At 43.8% G+C, this 22377-nt stretch overlaps 1 protein-coding gene and 1 long non-coding RNA gene across 6 annotated transcripts; both read right to left on the reverse strand.

The window, feature by feature from the left end:
- Positions 1–156: 156 nt before the first annotated feature.
- LOC113573571 lies at positions 157–886 on the reverse strand. Its single transcript, XR_003410220.2, has 2 exons — positions 677–886; positions 157–483 (listed from the first exon to the last, which is right to left on the reverse strand). It is a non-coding gene; the product is annotated as an uncharacterized LOC113573571 (long non-coding RNA).
- A 1475-nt stretch (positions 887–2361) lies between these two features.
- On the reverse strand, positions 2362–21588 carry LOC113573555 (ubiquitin carboxyl-terminal hydrolase 15). Of its 5 annotated transcripts, XM_027003887.2 has the most exons (22): positions 21468–21585; positions 20471–20598; positions 20062–20192; positions 18042–18168; positions 16922–17067; positions 16579–16640; positions 16033–16122; positions 12383–12527; positions 11813–11986; positions 11318–11476; positions 10515–10739; positions 10251–10334; positions 10067–10161; positions 9739–9927; positions 9477–9589; positions 8422–8697; positions 8040–8110; positions 7826–7941; positions 7207–7356; positions 5441–5544; positions 5255–5343; positions 2362–4409 (listed from the first exon to the last, which is right to left on the reverse strand). In XM_027003887.2, exons 1-22 carry the CDS (start codon positions 21554–21556, stop codon positions 4179–4181), a joined length of 2994 nt encoding a protein of 997 aa, XP_026859688.2. In that variant the 5' UTR covers positions 21557–21585; the 3' UTR covers positions 2362–4178. The 5 variants fall into 5 exon arrangements, 4 of the variants coding, with proteins under 4 accessions (XP_026859688.2, XP_026859689.2, XP_035384331.1 ...); XM_027003888.2 differs by lacking the exon at positions 16033–16122 and having other exon boundaries at positions 21468–21584; XM_035528438.1 differs by lacking the exons at positions 20062–20192; positions 20471–20598; positions 21468–21585 and adding an exon at positions 19240–19292.
- Between the last annotated feature and the right edge of the window lie 789 nt (positions 21589–22377).

The following is a 22377-nucleotide window of genomic DNA, read 5'->3' on the forward strand; positions in this document are numbered from 1 at the left end:
GCAGGCCAGCCGTTCGGATCGCACATCTTCTTTGTGTAGGGCAGCGGGGTAGTTTCGGGTAACCCTCCAAGCATGCGGCGCCACGTGTTACAGCGGCGGGGGAAAACACCCAGACGCACGGAACTGACAGCGTAGGAAGAAAGGACTGGCCACACCAAAGATCCACGCTTTTTTAATGCAACTCGGTCATCATTTTACAAGAAAAAGAGCTTCATCAAACATCCAGTAATTGTAACTGAAAAGAACAGCCCCTACAAAGGCTTCGCCGCGCCTCCTCGTCGGTGGTGCATCACCAGCTCCAGCAAGGCAGTGGTTTGCGCAGTCATCTCCATAGCGGGCAGTGTGTCGACCCGACAAACAGCACAAACCACTACCTCAGCCAGGACGTGGCTCTTCACATCGCGCTCCTCCATGCACAACTGCGAGGGAAAGCCAAGCAGGCCATCTCACGAAACAATGCAGCAGTTGCAACAGTTATACAGCCTACAAATGACAAACAGCAGCGTGCGTTACATTAATAAAACGTTACGGAGGCTTCGTCACGCCTCGGTCCAGAACCAACACAAAACAATACAAAGCCCGCTTTTAAGAACCAGAAAATAAGACACAGCGCATGCAAAATTACGCGATTTACCGACACGAGCGACGTTACGTTGATAAACTTCATTACACTTACTGTCCATGTGCAGACCCATCACTTCATTACTGCAGGACCGATTAGGCTTAGTGCCAGAACATCGGTCCATAATGTCATACGATCTGAAGCAAAAGAAGGAGCAAATTTAAGGGGGAAGCACGTTTACTGTTAAAGGCTACCGAGTACACCTTCCGAGAGCTCCGTACGCGACTCGAAGCCCGAAACCGCGTCACGGAAAAAAAAATTCGCGGGAACGTCGGGCAGCGGGAGTAAGTGCCGAGGAGGGCGGAGGGCGGAGGCAGGTGGAGGGTGGAGGCAGCTCTCATTGGTGAGACGGATCAGACAGGACCCATGGGCAGGAGTGCAGGGGAGTGTAGCGATCGAAAACCCGATTCACCGATTTTTAATATCGATCAGCCATTTATTTTTGCTGGTACGGAAACGAAAAAAAAAATAAAAAATCGTTGCACCATTATTAAATAAAACCAAAAAGATGCCTTAAACAAGTTCTGCTGCCAAACGTGGTTTCATAAGCAGTCATCAGTTAACACGTCCAAGGTTTCCAGACAAGCAGGATGTTTCGGATAGAGGTCCACCGGCTGTGCAGGCAAAGTGTTTCAAAAGGTCTAGGTCTGTTTAGAAACGGTAGCTGGTTTACTCGGAACATTCATTTCATATTCAAGCAGCGATTTGCTGTTAGGGGTCCAATTAAGTTGTTCCTGCGTCCTTAAGGCGTTCTTGCCGTCTCCCCGAAGGGCATTGAATGAGGACGTCGCGATTACTAGCTTTAAGGCCTTAGTAACAACGTTAAAATTCAGCATCCTAGTCTAGTATAACAGTCTATATACGCATTGGTTTTTTTGGCTTTGTTGGCAATCTTCATTATAATGATCTAGAATTTTCCTGTAGGGCCCATGCGGTTTATAAAAGTACTAAATTACTGTTTATTTCTTTTCTAATCAGATAATGGCACGTTGTTGTTGCAACGACTACAGACTATAAAATTAGGACATCAGCAACTTTACAATTACTGCCCACGCAACCATTTTCTACCAGTAGATGGCATCATTGAGGAAGTAAAAAATGCAGGTGAACCCACAGAGGAGTAATAAAACAGCTCACAGGCACATCACAGCTCTAAAGGCACAAGGTTCTAGGCTGGGGTTTATCTCCAGAAATCTCCTCTGCCTGCACCACCCATTTAAAGAGGATACACAGACTTACTGCTGTATGACAAACAGCAATACATTTTAGCAAGTAGTTAAAAATTACCTGAACAGCCTTATATTGACAATTTATGCATACAACAATTGTAGTACATACAAGAGCATAAAACGTGAAATCAGAGTGAATGATACATTTTTTCACCATAGTCCAAGCCCATGGGTCAAAGTTTTAGCTTGAAAAAAAGGAACATTTCAAAGAAAATAGTCATATAGTGCTTACTGAAGTTGTGACAGCTTTATTAGACCACAAGTCCACAGGTCAGTGTGTAAATGGGAAAATATGCATCTCCAGCTTTAATTCTGCACTGTAGCTGCAATATTCACATAACTCTATATATACACCTGTTTGTATTCTATGGCACTGGGATGTAATGTCTCCAAAATGTGTCTTGCACAATTTACACCTGTTCCGCTGGTAATTTAAAAAGAAAACATTAAAGCAATAGTCTTGGTTGGCATTGCCTTAACAGAACATGCAGAAAAGGAGGACAACAGCAAAAGGCTTTACACAACTTTATTGAAGTCTGTATATAAATACACATGCACATTTCAAATGTAAACCCAAGTGAACTCAAGTGCAGCCAAACGTCAAAACCCCCTTCGTCATGCAAGGATGCCCGAACGAACCTTTACAAAAAGCAGCAGGCAACGAAGCATCCTTCAGCAGACCCACAGCCCAGCCAGACTGCTGGACTGAAGCCTTCTGCAATATATATTCTTCCGTAGTCTTCCTGTGGTCTTAAATACATTGTTTTGCAATGCTTACATATAAATAAATAAATTTATCAAATGTGCACTCACAGAGTGAACTCTTATATACAATATTTATAAGCCCTATGCAATCAGCCTCGCCCAGTCTGATTATCCTTGTGCCCACCTTCTCCTCGACAGAAGACACACACAGCAGTACCCCACTTTATGTGTATTTACCATCAAAAGTGATGAAATGATTTAACCACCTCCCCCAGAACCCAAAAACACATACAGTCTAAAATAAAAAGGCAAAAGAATGGGGAAAAAAGTAAGTTGCTACTCATCCCCATGAAAGGCATCAGTCAAATTTCAGGCAAATAAAACCTCAGTCATATACATTCCCGGCTGCCAATCTGTGAGAATTGGAGCATGTTTCATGACAGGAGATAGTAGTGGTTCCTCTGTGTTTGTAGGGCTAAAGTAGAAAGTGTGATAAACACGTGAGTGTTAGTTTGTGTGTGTGCGCGCGCGCATTTGTGTTAGGTGTTAGTGTCCATTTGGAGCATGTATGGGGCAAAGTAGACAGACACGGTGACGTGATTGTGCAAAGTAAAGGCAACAGTCTGAGATTAGATTTAAGGCCAAGGTGATGGAGGCAAGAGACAGAAACCTATTTCATCACCAAAAATTCATAATCTCAATAAAAAGCCTCTGTGATGGTGTGAAGAATGAGGCTTACTCCAGAAGCAGTGGCAGAGATAGAAGTTAAGTTACACCTTTAATCAAGGTGTTATGTTTTTGATGTAGCTGTCAAGGAGCCTAAATATCTTTATTTGCAAAACCTAAGTTATCCTAGGGAAAAGAAAAGAAAAAAAAAACCCTAATTAGACATACAGCAGCACAACTGACTAGTTTTTAAATTACATATCAGTGCTCTTTTGACGCAAGTGAAACTGCCTGTAGATGCCACTGGTTTAAAGGCAGATCTTTAAGCAGCTGAACAGAGGGGATTCTGGGTAGCCATAAACCACTTCTGCAGTTCACATGGCACTAACTATAAAAACACATGGAGTGATTGTGCAACAAAACAGTCTATGGAGTTTCAATACCTTTAAAACCCCAGAGATTTACTGTCCATCAAAGATTATGTACAGGGCAACTTAAGGATAAAAGTTAAACACCACTTTTGCAAGTTCTCTACACACACACACACACACACACACACACACACACACACACACACATACACATACACAGACAGACAGACAGACAGACACAGGGCTTTCCACCACTCTGAAATCATCAGCTTACACAGCAGTGCTGCAGAAGTTTACATTTGGCTGCACTGTGTGAAAGAGGGGCCCTTGTGGAAAAGTGAAAAATCAGAGGGGGACAAAAAATAAATGATCAACCTGCTATGTTGGCTGTTCAAACAGGGGCTCGACTGCTCAGTTTCGGGGCGTTCTAGCTGACTCCTTGGCACCCCTGGGCCCTGGCAGGCACTGGTGAAAGCAGGGGATGGCCCTGGTACTCACTGGGCTGCACGCTCCTGATATGGCTTCTGATGACACCCTGACATCCCCCACTCCACCCCCTCACCACTCTCCAATGTTTATGCCACCTCAGTTGGTGTTCATAGTGATGTCATTGTTGGGCTCGAGGTCGTCATCCTGCTCATTGTCATTTAGGTCTTCTTCATCCTCCTCCTCCTCATCATCTTCGTCACTTTGGGCATTGGCTCCATGGGCCGAGGTGCTCTCCTGCTCCTCTGGGTCCTCGCGGTCCAGGGCAAAGTAGCCTGTGCCCTTAACCGTGTCCTGGCGCTGGTAGAACAGTACGTATGCTGCTTTGGACTACAAACACACACACACACACACACACACACACACACACACACACACACACACACACACACACACACTCTCAACAATGAGCATTGTGAGTACAGTTTTTGTGTGACCTATTCCTGCTAAAAACAAGGTGACAACATAACTCCAAGCAATGCTAATACAGTCAGAAAATCCTGCAGTTGAGGAAGCTGAATCTAAACAAAACAAAACAAAACAAAACAAAACTAGGCAAACCTAGTTTAACCGCTCCATACAACACACAGAATCCCTCCATCAAGTGTTAACAATACACATCTAAATGCCTGGAAATCTTTGAAAGGAAGCTTGGAATATGAGTGGTCTCCTGTGTCTTACAGATCAGAAAAGGTTAATTGCTGTCTTCAATAGTAAATCTCTTTGTGCAGCACTAACTCGGCTATATCCATAGATAATACTGCACAGATGCACTGAGATCCCTTGCAAATGAGCCTTTAGCAAAGAGCATCAGTCTGTGACTGAAAGTGTCAGTGACTTTGTGAACAAATGCAGTACAAAATGTGCATCACAAATGTGCATCTGCTATCACTTACCGCTTGCTATCTAAAGTTCATTAGCTTGAAATGTGACTGGAGGTAGGTGCAGAAAACAAATTCATGCAAGTAGACAGCAACTAGTTTGCTAACAAATGCTGTAGTTGCATGGGTATGACCAAACGGCCCTGGCATCACTTATGGTTTTCTTGCCAGTGTTAACTACACTGAAATTAAACCTCATGGATGTGGGACTCAGTCAGCGTGCAGAACTGCCTCTTCTAGGCCAGACCCCTAGGCAGTCTTGAGAAAGACCTAACTAAATAAATAATCCCTTACCACAATCTGATCCTCGCTGACTGGAGACACGATGCTGTCATCAAAGTTGTACCACTTGCCATCATCCTTGTTCTTGGCGTAGGCGGTATCTGACAATTGCAACAGATTTGTGCGCTATGCATAAGTGAGAAATTCAAAGTGTTTCCTGGTGACTGTGTGTACACGTGCACCTGCTTTAACACTCACAGTGTCCTCCTCCCATTCCTCCGTAATGGTTGGACACAGCAATGAGGTCATAGCGGCATGGCCCAGCGTTGGGGTTAATGAGGAACTCGGACATGTCCAGATCACTGGAGAGCAACAAACCCCTTTACTATTATGTACGTAATATATATGTACAGACAGCCACTTGTACACTTTAGATATTTATTTTTATTTATTTATATATATATATATATATATTACATATTACACACAGAGTGCAAAATTATTAGGCAAGAGAATATTTTGACCATATCATTTTATTCATATTTTCCAACTCCAAACTGTATAAACTTGAATGCTTATTGGATTTAAACATATCAGGTGATGTGTATTTGTGTAATGAGGGAAGGTGTGGCCTAAGGAGATCAAACACCCTATATCAAGGTGTGCAGAATTATTAGGCAGCTAATTTTCCTTAAGCAAAATGAGCCAAAAAAGAGATTTAACTGACACTGAAAAGTCAAAAATTTTAAGTCTTTCAGAGGGATGCAGCATTCTTAAAACTGCTAAGATATTGAGCCGTGATCACAGAACCATCAAACATTTTGTTGCAAATAGTCAACAGGGTGGCAAGAAACGTGTTGAGGGGGAAAAAAAAGCAAATGAACTGCCAAAGATTTGAGAAGAATCAAACGTGTAGCGGCCAGGAGCCCGTTATCCTGCAGTGCCGTCATATTCCAGAACTGCAACCTACCTGGAGTGCCCAGAAGTACAAGGTGTTCAGTACTCAGAGACATGGCCATGGTAGGCTAAGGAAAACTGAACTCCGACCACTACTGAACAAGACACATAAGGTGAAACGTCAAGACTGGGCCAAGAAATATCTGTAGACAGATTTTTCAAAGGTTTTATGAACTGATGAGACGAGAGCAACTCTTGACGGATCAGATGGAAGGGCCCGTGGCTGGATCAGTAACGGGCAGAAAGCTCTAATTCGACTCAGATGCCAGCAAGATGGAGGTGGGGTACTGCTATGGGCTGGTATTTTTAAAGATGAGCTAGTTGGACCTTTTCAGGTTGAAGGAAGACTCAAAACCAACTCCTAAACCTACTGACAGTTTTTAAAAGACACTTTCTTCAAGCAGTGGTACAGGAAAAAGTCTGCATCTTTCAAGAAGACCATGATTTTTATGCAGGACAATGCTCCATCTCATACATCACTATGTACTCCGAAGTACTCCACTATGTGGCTAGCCAGTAAAGGCCTTAAAGATGAAAGAATAATGACATGGACCCCTTCCTCTCCGGACCTAAACCCTATTGAGAACTTGTGGGCTCTTCTTAAATGGGAGATTTGTGGTGAAGGAAAACAGTACTGCTCTCTGAAGAGTGTCTGGGAGACTGATACCTGCTGCACAAAAAGTTGATTGTCAGCGCATTAAGAAACTGACAGACTCCATGAATGAAAGGCTTATGACTGTTATTGAAAAGAAGGGTGGCTATATTGGTCACTGATTTTTTTTTTTTTTTGAAGTGTCAAATGTTTATTTGTGAATTGAGTTTTTATTATTCTCACTTTAAAAAATGAAAAACAAGTGAGCTGGGAAAATGTCAGTTTTTCCATTTAGTGGTCCAATAATTATGCACACAGATATTCCTCATTTTTCACTTTCTTATTCAGGTTTGAGGTTTACTAACATTTTGGACTGACCGAGAGCACTGTAGCTGTTCAACAATAAAATGAATCCTCAAAAATACAACTTGCCTAATAATTTTGTGTGTGTGTGTTGCTACTAGCAGGCAATTACCGAAGTGGGAAGTCCACAAGTGAGTCCAGCTTGTCCCTCATGTAGCGGCTGTAGGAGAAGCGCTTAAGGTGGACCACCAGCACTGGGGGCAGGGACCACAGGTCCAGCTTCTTAGTGGCCTGCTGGTGCTGCTTGCAGCTCGGGCAGTACCTGCAACCACACACATGCAACACACACACACGCCGGTATTTAGATGCAGTCAGAAGTGAATACACAATGATGTAAAGCTATATGCTTTTTAGATGTTGAAAACATCATGATAGCTACCCAGTGAGTGACCCAAGTCTAATGGAACAGTTAAAATTGCTGAAAGAGGGCTGAGTGTACCATCATCTGAGGATGGTGAAGGTACACATGCATAGACATGCCAAGCACACACATTTGAAGTCTTGTAGAGCCACGATTGTTAAAAAAAAAAAAAAGCACCTTCTGTTGTAGTGCAAATAACCAGTTCACTTTAAATGCTGGTTCAGCAAAACAGACACAGAACAGAAAAGAGAAGACAAACACTGACTATTCCAATAACAAACATTTTTGCTCTTAGATGACTGAATGCCCTTTAAACTAAGTGAATTTCATGGTTAATGGGGTCATTTAGAAGTGCATTTCCCAAACTCACCAAGGGTCCTCTGCCCCCAGTTTCTCTTTGGTAGTAAAGAGTTCGATGCAGTCCTTCAATTTAAAGAAGGCCTTCTTCTGGGGTTTGTATTCCATGCTCTCATGCTTATCAAAGTCCTGGAGCAAGAAAAAAGAAAGAATAGCAAGGTAATAAACTCTGTGGACGCACTCAAGGCAAAGGCAATAGACAAAAAGACTTTTACTGCCAGCCTTACTTCCACTGCACTTTCATCAAAGTACTTCTTCTTCATCTCTGGCTCCCAGTCCAGGGAGAGATAGGACCTGTCTGTGGTGGAGAGGTGGCAGAAATGTAACACAACTGTCCAATGTGTGACCACAGAAACCCTGTCACTGTGGCACAAACATGGACTGCAGTGCAAAAAAAAAACAACACAAAAGAAAACCCCCAACACTGATACAAACGCACTGGAATACACAGGAAACAAGCGCAAATAAATGGAGAAAATAACAGCAGATCCTTTCTCCTTTTTATTTCCACCTAATCTAAAGGATGTGGTCATTATTTCTGTGGTCAAGCTTATGCCCCAGTGACAGAGGCACAGTATTGCTGCTCGGATCGGCTCAAACGGGGCGTACCACTGAGGCGAAGGTGTCCCTCATCGAATCGGATCTGCCGTGGCTCCTCCTTGATGAAGCTCAAGTCGGTTTTGCCCATGTTGTTGAACTGGAATGTGAAAAGTCGCTTCTTGTGGCCTGTGAGCTGCTGGCCTTTGGTCGAGTTCTCTGGGCCAACCCCGTTCTCCAGGTCGTTGTCTCCGCCCACCGAATCCTCTGACTGGCTGTTGTCGTTCTCAGAAGGGAGTTCCTGGTCCTGACTGGACTCGTCATCCTGCTCGTCAGTCTCCATTTCACCTGAAATTGGAGGGACTATTCTGTACACAATTCTGCAAAAAAAAAAAACGAATTTCTACTCCAGTCCCATCAACACACACCAGGGCTGGCACATGCTTTGCTAGTAGTGACACTTGAAACTTTTACATGTTTTAAACAAATTCATGTTTCAAAATCCTAAAAGGTCAGACAGGTAGCATTCATTATTCATTCAAATAGCATATCGTTCATCAGTGGCACTGATTGACAGCTTTGGCTGTTAATTGGAAAAGGGTGAAGATGCAAAGCGCTCTCACTTGCAGTTCCTACCACTCTACAGGACCTTCACTTTGTGGGATAATAGTGCAATTTGGCCTCCAGCTTTCTGCTGCTGTAAATTACAAGGATTTTGCACAGGGTACATGTGCAAGGAAATGCAAAACACAGGGCCTATGTCCACAGAAAGAAGCAGTGTGGATCAGCATTAAGTGGTACATGGTGCTTTGTCAGGACGCTCAACAGCTGAGCAACGTACTTTGGGCCTGGGATCTCTTTCGACCTTGCCAGTCATTATGTTCTACCTGCTATAGACCGCAATTTAGGCTGAACAGCAAACTACTGATCAGGGCTGCCGTTGTCTATGTAGCCCCATCCATCACACTTTTAATTTAATAGGTCCCTCTGTTTAAAAAAAGCCCTTTGGAAGTTTTAGCTTAGAGGGCTCCTAGACCACTCTATATGACAAGGAAGGTATGCTTGTTGGGATTTTTGTGGACACAGTGCCAGGAAGCGAGACGTCGGCACTGCAGCTGCATGCTTACTGGGCGAGCCTTCCTCCAGTATACCATTGGGGGCATTGCCGTTGATGGCGTGCTGCTTGGAAGAGTGCGTCTCCTCCGAGTCCTCTTCTTCCAGGCCTGAGTGCACGAAGCGACTGCAAATGCACCACAGAAGAAGCACCCGTTCAAAACGTGTCCCCCAAGCTGGCCTTTTTCACCGCTGCTTATGCGTCAGAAGCTAACGAGGACGCGTCGGTCAAGGTTGACTTTTCATGGTCTGAGGGGAGGGGAGGGGGCCGCGTACCACAGGCGGAGGAGCAGCAGGTTGTAGAACTTCTCCTCACTGAGCGTGCGTGGGACGGTGAGGAGGAAGGGCAGGCCAAAGAGCGGCGTGCTGGTGTGGTTGTAGCCAGACTGCTTGTACTTCTCCCGGAGGTGCACGGGGATCACCACATGCTCCGTGTCCTCCAGCCGGTTCACCGCTACCTCGAACCTGAGGGGTCGGGTGCAGAGTGGCAAGAGGCGGGGCTTCACACAATCATTACTAAAAATGGCAAATTATCAGCAACACTGCCAACAAACACAGAAGGCTCAATGCTCACCGAATCACCGCAAGCCCTCGCGATACTCACACATAGATATCGTCCCTCTCCATTATACTGCTCAAGTTTTCATTGGTGGCAAAGATTCTATGGAACCGATGGTTGTAGATATCTGTGACAATCATCTATGCAACACCAAAAGGAAATAAAAGGTTAGTGTGTCAGCTGCGTGTACTGCTGACAAAGTGATTAGGTACAGGCTCTGACGTTTTACCTTCTCGGCAGGTACTCTCGACAGGGCTGAGAGAGAAGCACAGAGGTCTGAGATGTAGCCCACTTTGGGTACAGTCAGCTTATACTGCAACACAAATGCATACACGTGGCAAGATATTTCAACGGATGGCGGCAGAATCTCTGTCTGAGGCAGGTTGTTTGTTTGCTCTGTTGTAAGGGAGGCGTGCAAAGCTTAAACACCCTCCGCATACACGTTGTGGGGGGGGCTGAGCCCTGAGGAGAACATGCGCGCTGCACCCCGTACCTGCATGGGCTTGGTCATGGGGTCCAGCCGCACTAGGTACACCTCCAGCGTTCGCTCCTTCTTCATGGGAAGCGGGAGCGTCAGGTAGCAGAACGGGTCAAAGGTCACGGAGACCTTGGCGCACACAGGGCATACAAGGGTGGACTTGAAGAGGCCGTGGAAGATGTCCACGATGATGGAGTCATTCCTCTTGATGTGGTTTTCCCAGGCTTCTTCAGCTACTACCTGAGGGGTGGAGCGCTCGACTTCAGTTTGGGTGGGACTAAGGCATACACGGTAAGTCCTGATCTCCAGGACATATGGCTGCGTTTGTTAGTCATTACTGCAGCACTGATATCACAGCAGGCTACGATAGGAGAATGAAATGATACCAATGACAGTTCTGTGGGTGTTTCCATGAATCACAGCATTCACATAATCCAACAGATCTAAATAAATTAGTTAAAAAATACAGCAAGCCAGACTTAAAGCATGCAACATCAAGAGCTCGTTAGTGTGGTTTAATATTCTGCAAACTATTGCCAATGTAATCCTGGAATTTTTGCCCAATATTTTGCCTAACCCTGGTATTCACACTACAACAGCATTTGCAATTTATACAATGTGTAAAAAACACCCCATTCTTATATGGCATGTACATAATCGTGTGTGCGTGTGTGCATGTATGCGTGCGCAAGACAGCGATACCTTAAAGCTGAATTAATTAGCTTCGAGCACATACAGCGCAGCGTGACGTCATTTGCACTGACCATCCCCACATGCCAGAGTTGTGACGAGCACCCAGGGAGGGAGCAGGCGGCTACCTTGTCCGGCCGGCCGGCGGCGTCTTTCAGCTGGATGTAGGGCTTCTTCCTGATGCGGTTCAGGTCCTCGTGCAGGCCGTCCAGCAGGAAGGCCAGAAGCTCGTGGGAGTCCTGCTGCTGGTAGCCTGAGAATTGAGGGGCGAAGCGGCCCACCTGGGTCTGTGGTGGCCAGTGTGGTGGAGGGATGCAGGCAGGCAGAAGGGTGGGGGGTGGTGGGGGGGGTCAGTTCAGGGACGGCAAAAGTCTTTTGTAGGCCGAGTTTTCCAGAAGGAAATAATAATAATAATAATAATAATAATAATAATAATAATAATAATATAGCAAGAAACTGACAATTAATTCTCTTTCACCGTAAAAACAATGCAGGCGGCATAAAAAGGAAAATAAACAGGACAAAAATTAAACGACCCAAGCAGTTTTAATAGGCTAATTACAAGTCACACCAATATGATTTAAAATTTTACATACATTTCTCCTCAGTTGTTCACACCTTACCTTAAAAGGTCTGGGGGTGACGTAACTGTATTTGCCAGACCAGAGCTGCTTGATGAGCTCAGCGTAAGCCTTGGCGATCTCCCCTTTCATTCCTAAAGGGTTGTCCTCATTCAGTTCAGCCTGGTACTTGTCCTTCAGGTAGTACTCAGTGAGCGGGGGAATATTGCTTAAACACTGCAGGACACGAGCAAACACCAGAGTGAGGGGACCTGAAGTGCTGCCAGCAGGACAGATAGAGCACAAAGCACCAAGGGTGCCAGTGACGCCCAGCGCCTCTCCGCCTAATTACTACAAGTGATCAGTATGCTGCCCGCAAGGCATCACAGAGGTGAACACGTCAATTCCTAACTGCCTAGCTAGCGTTTGAGAAGCCTCAACAGACTCCAGTAAAAAAATAAACAAAACATCACTTTTAGAAAACGAATTCACTATGAACTCTGACCAGCACATGCTGACTGTTTCCATGCATTAAAAAATAAAAACAACAACAACAACAAAATTCATGCACAGGTGAAACATACACAAAGACCGCAATTTACTGATTCCACGGCAGCTGCAGGCAAGTCGTACCTGTGTAGCGGAGTTCATGAAGCAGGTGTTGCCCAGATTGGATAGGCCACACAGGCCTGCCTTCTCACTGTGCCTGCTCTGTTCCGAGTACTCGTAGCTGTTATAGGGTGGGTAGGATGGGAGGCTATAGCTAGAGTTTTTTACACTGCAGTGAAAGAACGGCAGGGAGGGAGAGACAGAGGGAGGGAGGGAGGGAGGGAGGAAGGGAGCGGGAGGGGGGGAATACAGGGAGAGAAAATAAAATTAAAGCAAGAAAAGCATCTTATAGAAATAGAAACGAACAGAAGGCATACCACATGGCAAACAGTCCAAAACGAAGCTACCACATATAAAAAGCCTGAACTGAAATCCTACAACCACATGTAATTCACCCATTTCCTAGCCAGTCCTGTCTTACAAAACTACGCTCCCATACAAGCAAACATGAGCACAATATAGCAGTTCAAGCCTGCCCTGCGGCTGCGACCAGACACAGCTCTAATAAAGCCTGTCCTCTCCGTTCTTGCTCCCCCCAGCTTCCCACTACGCCCACCCCCATCCCCAACCCAGGATCCAGCAGCTAAGAAGCACATGGCTTTGCAGCAGACCTCCGAGTAGCATGCACGCCTGTGTCCCACTGAGCAGGCTGTGCGGCTTCGGCGCTCAGCACCCTCTCCACCCTGCGCTCTAACTCCACCCTCTCCGGCCTCGCGCACCACCAGCAGCACAGGAGCATCTCCGGCCCCGGGCGCCATGCCCCGGGGCCCGGTGCACAGCCCTCAGCCGCCCGGAGAGAGCCCACCCCGCGTGCAGTCAGGGGCAGGACAGGCGAGCTCCCTGGTCACTGGCAGAGCAGAGGAGCTCTGTGGGCCAGGAGTGTCATCCTAGATTGTCCCGCCCCCAGTGCTCAGTCAGAGGAAGGGAAGGAGGGAGAGGGAGAAAGAGCAGGGAAGAGAGTATAGGGGAGAGAGAGAGAGAGAGAGAGAGAGAGAGAAGGGGAGAAGGGGGGAGGGAGGAAGGAGGAGGGAGGAGAGGATATTTATAGCAACAGCAGCAGCAGAAAGCTAGTACGGCAGCTTCAGGAGTCGTTGGTACAGGCAGGGAAGGGGAGATGGAGAGAAGCAGGGAAGAACGAGAGTGGGAGAGAGAACATCCTCTTGCTCCACTAACTGAGTGTGCAGCATGCCAGAGACTCAGTAGAGAAGCTGTATTGTGACTAAGCATTTCGGAGCAGTCTTAGCTTCCTGTATCAGAGCACATCTAGCATGAAGGGGAAAAAAAACCAAGGGAGCAATTCCTCCCTACAGTGTGAAGGTCACAAAGACTGCAGAGTATGCAGAGCTACATAGTGGACAGAGAGAGAGAGAGAGAGAGAGATGGAGTGGAAAAGCCAGAAGGGAAAAAAAAGAGAAAAATGGAGGAGAGAGGGAGAGACAAGGAGAGAGAGAATGATGGGTAGAAACTGAGAAGAGACAAAAAGGAGAAGAGAGAGAAAGAGAAAGAAAGTGAAGGACGCAAAAAATACCGAGGGCCTAACAGTCTCCGATTACCTTCATCTGCCATGAAAAGCCCTTACATCACTGTATCAATGGGAAATTATGTACCGGACGCTAGTTTAATTCACACGATGCCACCCAAGGTCTGGGACAACAGTGTCTCCCTTATCATAATAAGAACACTTCATCCAAAGCATAAAGGTATTATATGTTTCAGCAAAATATTCTACAGAGTAGTCGTACCAGAACGCAACTTAATGGTAGGGATGGAGAAACTCTCAAGAGCATGCAATGAAAATGAAAACCAAGGTGAAAAGTGGAAAAAGAACACCCCGGTATTGGTACACTTAAATGCTGATGTTATCTGCTACTGAGGGCTTGGCCTGTGTTAGCATGCAAGACAGCAGGAGAGTGGACAAACACAAACAAACTAGTGAACTACGCGACACTACAAAACTAAAATCTATGCTAGCGCTCTCGCAGCCCAGCTCTGAGGGCCCGCGTGTGTGCTGATCTTATGTCCACATTCGCTGAGGTGCTGATTGGGGTTGCTAATTCTCACAGATGATCAATATGGGCATTTCTTTCTGCCTTCTAGGATCCAGGGGCAGCCATTTTTTAAATAAATAACAAAACAGCACATGGATGCCATAAAAATGAAATTCTCAACTAAAGAAAATGCACAGGAAACAAGCAAGTTCAACAAAGATAAAATAATTTAAACAGGGCATATCACAGATGTGTGGTTTAAACTTTGAAACCATCAATAGTTTACACCTACATCACTGTTCTTACATAGCTACAACAGATGGTAACACTGGCAAGTGTCTTAAAGGACAATAAAATAAAGCCAGAGTACTTAGAGGGTTTTGGGCAGCTTGAGACAGCCTGACATTGATTGTGATTTATTGACCATCTATAGCCCATTACGGAACATTTGTGCTAAACGACAAAAGTGAAACAATGTAAACCTGTGTAGGTGTTCAAGCATCATTTAGTCACAGGAAAGCTTCAATTAACTACAGTTAACTTGCATTCAGAAAGACCCACCACCAGTGTTCAAACCAAAAGAAATAACAATGCTTATGATCCCTCTATTCGCTCAGCGCTACCTTGGCCAATATTTCCAGCAACATTATCCATATCAGACATGCTCATTTGAGAGTCATCTTTTGTGCCGTATGACCAAGTATTAAGGCACAGATACATCTCCTCCAATCATGGCATAGCCTGGCTGTTTCCTGCTTTAAAAGCTGTGGACTGCACAAAATACTGAAACAGCCTGCGAGAGGTTTTAGAAACACAATTAATAATTATAAAACATTTGGCCCATTTAACACAGGCAAGAAACAGTTCTATTTGGTTCACCAAGTGAATCCACCTTGTAAAAACTATAACATTAAAAGTGTTGATATATTAGGAAAATTTTATTTATTCATGCATACCAGGAAGTGCCTCAAACCATACTTTCAGGCCAGTCTTCTAAAACAAAAGGCAGTAATACTGGTTTTTAGATGGCACTTATTTCATAACCTTATTAACTAACAGATTATTACACGTACTCTGCCAGCCTAGACTAGCCTATATTGTTTTTTTCCTATCTGGCCCCCAGTAAAAAACGACACATTTTATATGGACTGTAAGAAGGATTTTTAAGGACTTAAATTCATGTTGACTATTTCATAACACATATAAAATCCTTGAAATTGCCTTTCTACAGAGGGCATCTGTGCTGATGCTGGGAACCCTGGCATTAGATGGTCCTATCAACAATCCTGGTGCTCCACTTGGCTCATTTTGGATTAAACGGAGCAACACAGCAGCAGAAACCAGCACACACACAGACAGTCCTCAAGATGGGCAGTAGACCACACAGAGACTCCATCCCAATACTCCAAAATCTTTTCTTCCTCTTATCCCTTGTGCACTTTGAAGTATGCAAGCAGCAAAATAGCTGAGAACCTAAAAAACAGCCCTCTTGTTAACATTTTACAAGAATCCTGGTGTTGACACAGCAATTCAGTGCTGCTTCAGAGAGGACAAAGGAAAGGAGGCTATTTGGTGCACTAGGACGGCTGTTGAGAGTATAAACAAACACAGACCCATGCTGTTGTTTGGGTTATACTAGACCCATTAATGCCCCTCCCACTGAGCCACGCCCATTTTGGCGCTTACTTCCTGCTGCTGAAGCTGCTGCTATGATTGTTTGTGAGAGATGAAGGGGAGATCTTTGGTAAAGCAGAGAGATTGGAAGTACCAGATGACCTTCAAAAGATAAGAATACCATGCGTTAGAAGAAATTAAAGCCTTTATTAGCCTTAAAAATCGAAGTAAGTGTTATTACTCTGATTGATTTAAAAAGGAAAAATGTTATGGGTTATGGCAGCAAAAGAGGCAAAGTATACATCGGGCATAGCAAATATGTAGAAGTATATGACAAACAAGAATTTGAACAGAAAGTACTGAGTGTAAGAAGCAAGATAACAAAATCAGCCAAGTGCTGCAATGGCTGTAAGAGGGTTTTTGAGCCCAGTTTCTAAACAATATTCATTAACCAATATACAAATGATGGGCTACTTCTACCACTGTGAATGGAACTTTACCTTTCACTACTGCTAAGCAATCACCCATACAGAACAAGGGTGTAGAACAAACACGTCCGTCCACTCTATCCGCCTATGATGGTGAAGAGCAGAAGAGAACATCTCACTAATCACTTACTTCAGTGTGGAGGAACCTCGAGGCCATGTTCCATCCTCATTCTTCTGCTCTATAACTAGAACCTACAAAGAAAAAAAATCAGCAATCAAAAAAGCCTACAGACTTAAATTTAGAAACTGACTTTTATATCTGTGTTCATATCAATATCCCAGATCTTTGGAGCAAGTCGACCCTTGAACAGTGTGGTGGTATCTGAGCTAAGTTCCCAAAGTCCACTCTAGTGCAATATTGGCTTTCTGAGTGAAAAACTCTGGAGTCACAATATAAGTGACAGCAATAATAGCGTGATACTACTTGTAAGCACCATTGGCCTGTAGCATCTGAACTAGCCACATTTTCCTACCTGCCCCTGGTAGAGCCCAGCATCCTGAATGGTGCTGTCCGGCTTGTTCAAAGACTCAAACGTGTTGCTCATGTATTTGTTCCACAGTCTGGTCTCCTTCTCATCAGGAATGTTGAACAGTTTGCGCATCTCCTTCTCAATGGTGTCTGGGAGGGACAAATCTCACATCAGACCTTGCTTTGATATTATATACTGCAGCGCCTTGCATTGCCCCAGTCTGGGTCCACTGGAAGGATCAGTGGGCCGAGCCTGTATGCCTAGTTTTGCAGCTTTTGGTGTCTTTTTAATCCTTATAATCACGAGATTGTCATTTAATAAATCACTGAGTTAAAAGTAAACAATTGTGTTTTAACCCTCATTAAAAAGGAATCAGGTTAGCGTTCCTTTCAGTCTTAATTTATTTATTTTTAAACCACAGGGAGGTCAGGAACATATAAACTAAAATACTCAAGCAATAACTGAGCAATCTGAGCACTGAAAGTTAAAACGACCTATGCTATCAATATAAGACAACTGATAATTGGGGAACTATGCAAAATCGAGACTGCTGTGCTGAAAACACATGAGAGTACTATCCACATCTGACAGTTTTCATGCAATTTCTTATGAACATTACATAGCGACTACATGCTGATATTTGATGTTCCTGAACATATGAAATACAATAGGATTTTTGTTATCAATCCAGCTACAAAGTCCAGATATTTGTATAGCATGTAGTTTATATAGCATGCAGTGTCCTTGTTATTAACAAAACAAAAGCAGTCGATAGCAGCTGCACTGTACTAGTCCAATAAAAAGTAAGTAAAGTCTGTGCAAATCTCCTGCGTTGTCTCCTTGCCTATTTGTTATATGAAAATTAGTCAATGGGACAAGAGGAAGGGGGAAACACAGTGCACACGTAGCTGTGGATGTGTGTGCGTGAAATCATTTATGGACAAGAATCACAAAAACAAGCATGGCTCTCGTGTTTTTTTAGACCATGCGAGACAACCCGCAAGACATAATGACTGTATGAGAGTTGGAGTAACTTATCTCTCTAAAGCAGACGTGTGCTGCAGTCTTATCAAACCCCAGATATGCACCCAGGACGTGTGCAGTTTTAATGAAGGAAACACACCTATTGTGTCTGCTTTGCTGAAGCGTCTGGTGACGATATTGTCCATGTTGCTGTCTTCACATAGCTTCAGCTCGGTGAGGTAGACCTCCACTTTACAGTGCTTCACAAACATACCCTGCTCAACCACCTGAGAAGAACAAAGCAGAGGGGAGAAAGGGGCTGAGAAAGGGTTCTGCCGGTTAGTCACTACTGGCCCAATGCTGGTCACACAGCAGGTCACACAGCTTGGCATAACCGACCGCTATACAGAAGACAGGCATCTCTCTATTTCATACAGGCACCTCTCAGCACTGTCATGCTGCAACAGAAAACTTTCATGTGATTGGTTGAATCATTAAATGCTTCATTATGAAGAAGCTGTTCACAACACCAGCATTGCAGCATTAGCACTGTTCAGTAGGCCACAAAATGTAAGGGGCAACAATTAAAACTACAATTCAATAGCTTGTCATTTTGTTAATAGCTATATTTGAATTTGAAAATGTAAAAACATGCACCTGTCAAACTACAGTACTGACCACCTCTACTTTATTCTGTTAGAGGTACTTTGCTCAGAAAACAATTCCTTTATATGGGTAGTGACTATAATAAAAATAAAGATCCCTTACAAAAATCTGAACCTTTTTCCTCCTGTAAACAAAACATAACCGTAGCAGCAGCAGGTGCAAAGGCAATGAGGGTTCAGTGCTGCATAATGGCAGTTAATGCGTTAAAACAAGCAAGAGACTCTTAATTTAGCAACCAAGCACAGAGACAGCTGGAGGGTCCAATCCTATTTATTTCACGCAGCCCCTCCACTGATGGCCCAGCAAACCATAAGAACAAACTGCCCCAGAGTCTTGGTTCAAACCCTCCACAGTCACTTCGACTGAGCCAAAGTGCATGAAGTATTATTGTGACTGCTAAAACTCTTAAATGAGCAAAACTGTCCTACATTAGTCATGACTGCAACTTTTGCTCTTGCCTTGGTGTTTTCTCGCTTTTTCTCACTGTCTGTCTGCCTGTCTTCCCCTCTGTCTAACTCCTTTTCCCTCACTTTCTGACCTCAACCAACATTCCTCTTCATTGAATACAAGGACACCCCAAAACAGGCGCCTAGAATCAGATTCTAGGCCACATCAAGACCCAATAAACACGTTATATTCCAATCGACTTCCATTCAGAACCGGGAGCCCCAAAAGTGAGAAAAAGAAGGAACCTCTTGCAAGCTGTGCCTAGCAGACCGCTCCATGTAGCCTTTCAGTCACCCAGAGTCCCTCTGAAAATAGAAACGCACGAGCCACTTGACACCCCCTGCGACATACATGGCAAAAGGGGAGGATCGATCGGGTAAAGAGAAACCCCAGAAGCAGCCATGATGCCATGACTGAGTAAATTTGAACAAGCAGTATCGGAAGTGAGAAAGGCCTAAATGGCTGCGATGGTGTCAACATATAGAAAGGCACAGAGGAAATCTCTAGGTGTATTTTAAAGGGGCCATGCCTTATTTATTTTTAAATGAAAAATATTAAGGAAATGCCAAAAAAAAACCTTCAATTTTAAAGCAGCATAACCCTTTGCTGTAGAACTATGCCAACACAAAGTTTTATATATAAATATAAAGCAAAATTTGAATAAACTTGACTTGTGTTATGGAACTCAACTGAGCAATTTTTTCTTTATAATGAGGTTTTTATAATGAAGGCACAGAGGAAAAAAAAGGTTTTATGGCATAAATAAATAAGCTTATTTATTTATTTGTTTGTTTGTTTGTTGATTTTTGTTTCAAATCATGTAAATTCAATCTACCAGCATCATGTCATCTAACAATGCATATACATTCACATGTAAAATGAACAAAAGTAGACCATCACCAGTCTTTTCTAAATATGCCCTTTCAAAATGTAAAGGATGCCAATCAATCTTTCAACTTACCTGCTGTTTAACAAGTAAAACACACCATAACCATACTAACTTTAGGATTCTCATTATCAATCAAAAACATAGACCTCTACACATACTTAGACTGAAAGAGAAATACCTTTCGGGCGATTGGCTCCTGGCCCTCGGTCAGCCCATACCAACTCACTAACTTATTCCAACCGTCAGTGGGCACAAGGATGTAGTCCAATTCATCAATAAGGTGCTCCTTAATGGCAAGCACATCACTGTCTTAAAAAAACAAATAAATACTCATTGTGAATTAGAGCAGAAATGATTATGAATAACCTTATTTCACAACATTATGAAAAAAACAATGAAATTATTACATTTATCCATTAATTTTATTCAATTTTTATTGACTTCAGTCCTGTAAATCTGAGTTTTTACTGTAAATACAATACTTTCTTTTAGCATTATTGGGTAATTCTTCAAGCCAATTATGGTTTAAGCAGTATGCTTCCAGCCAGAATATTAACTCACATCACAGTATTTAAGCAGCAGCTAACCTTTAAGGAGGCCCGCATTGTCCACTGGTCCAGGGTAGACGTTCTGATCTCCCATCTGGTACTTATCCCAGCTATCAAAGCCCACATATTTTTTCCACTGTTTGAACCAATGACTGTCTATTAAGTACCTGTGAAACATCATCAAGATGGAACATTTGATTGGTTCACTTAAAGACAAACTTTCATGGACACTTGATCTTAACTCCAGGGTTCATGCAGAGGCAGGTACAACACAAAACGACCCTGACCTTTCTCTGAGAAGGTCTTTATTATCAGTGACGACTGTGCTACAGCCTACAACATGTGCTCCTTCTTTTACTCGGTGATTGTAAACAGCAGCATAATCCAAATGTTATCTAATCGACTCTTGAAGGAAATAGGGCTAGTGGCTTAAGAGTGAGTTTGTTTTCTTTTTCTGCTAACTCATGGAACAGCGTAAGACTAGTTATTAACTCAGTACAGAATTAAAGGAAATAAGTATCGATCCTCGTAATTCTAGAGATCTTACAGAAGTTTTAACCTGCCTACAAATAACGCATACAAGACAACTGAAGTAACATCAAAACACTCCCTAACTATAGTGGATTCTCTAGTAACCTAACAAGTTTAGGCTTGCTCTGGGAGGCTGAAAGTCTACATGACAGGTGCCTCTCTCGTCTCCGCCCTGACAGACGCAACGCTAGCCAGCTACTTGGAACCAGCGCCAAGCCTTTAGGTGAACCAGTTCACGCGTTTTGACTCGGCTACGAGGACAACCTGTGACTCTGATAGAATATCGTAACTACGGTTTCACTGGGTGTAATTTACAGAGGAAAACGCCAACAAAATTCGAGCGGTCGGTGTCAGACGGACAGGCCAGCTGGATAACCGTTACGCCGAGCGCGCTGTCAACACGGCCTGCGCCGCTAATTTTCAGATAACCTCGCGTTTGACAACAGACGACACAGCCAGCCGGCAGGCCCGGCAGCTCTGAGAACGTTTGCTGGTCAGCCCTCACCAAGTCTCTCCTTTCCGCAGCTGCGTTTTCACCAGCGCAGCAACCTCTCCTCTCTGAGTCTCCAGATCGGCCGCTCCTCCCTCCGCCATCTTTCCTCAGACATCGCCCGCTGCATTGTGGGGCAAGGAGCGTCGCTGACGTACGTCAGGTTCATTAGCCAATCACCATTAACCTTCGCCTGGGGGGAGGTGGGGTCTCTTCATCGGGGCAGGCGGACAACTGACGCGCATGTTTACAAGACACCCGTGGACAAAATACGCCATCTACAGGTAGCAATTGTAGTAAATTATTATTATTTTATTTATTTATTTATTTATTTATTTATTTATTTATTTATTTTTGATTATTAAATACAGGTCAGGGAAGTTAAAACAAAGAAAAGGAATTGGTGTTGATTATTCGGCTTTTATCTTGAAATTCTCACGCACACCATTTTCAGGCTAATAGTTACCTGCGCACTGATAGTAATTGTACCGATTAGTTTTTGTTATCTGTTAATACAGCTAATTCGGGTGTATAATCACGTTTATATCACCGAATTTTTAAAAATAAATTTGAGCGTGAGATGTATTCTGGTGTGCCAAAAGAATTACAACCAGATATTTGTGAAAAGTGCTATTATTAATTTCACATCCAAGTTCCACCTTACAAAAACAGGAATATTATCTTTGGTCCCTTCACTGAAAAGGAAAGAATTATTCTCAGCCTAAGCCTTTTCTGCAGGTTAGAGACGGGTAGAGGTTTGGATTATTACTGTGCATCAGTGAGAGACACAGGTACAGGTTTGGATTTTTATTGCAACCTCCTCTGAACTGCCTTTCCCACTTAAAATCTCTCTTGTCATTCAGAAACACAATCATGATTCTTTTTAGTACAAGGCTATGGATCATGTTTCAAAACTTTTGGAAAA

Source organism: Electrophorus electricus, chromosome 7 (genome assembly GCF_013358815.1).
Source record: "Electrophorus electricus isolate fEleEle1 chromosome 7, fEleEle1.pri, whole genome shotgun sequence".
NCBI classification, from domain to species: domain Eukaryota; kingdom Metazoa; phylum Chordata; class Actinopteri; order Gymnotiformes; family Gymnotidae; genus Electrophorus; species Electrophorus electricus.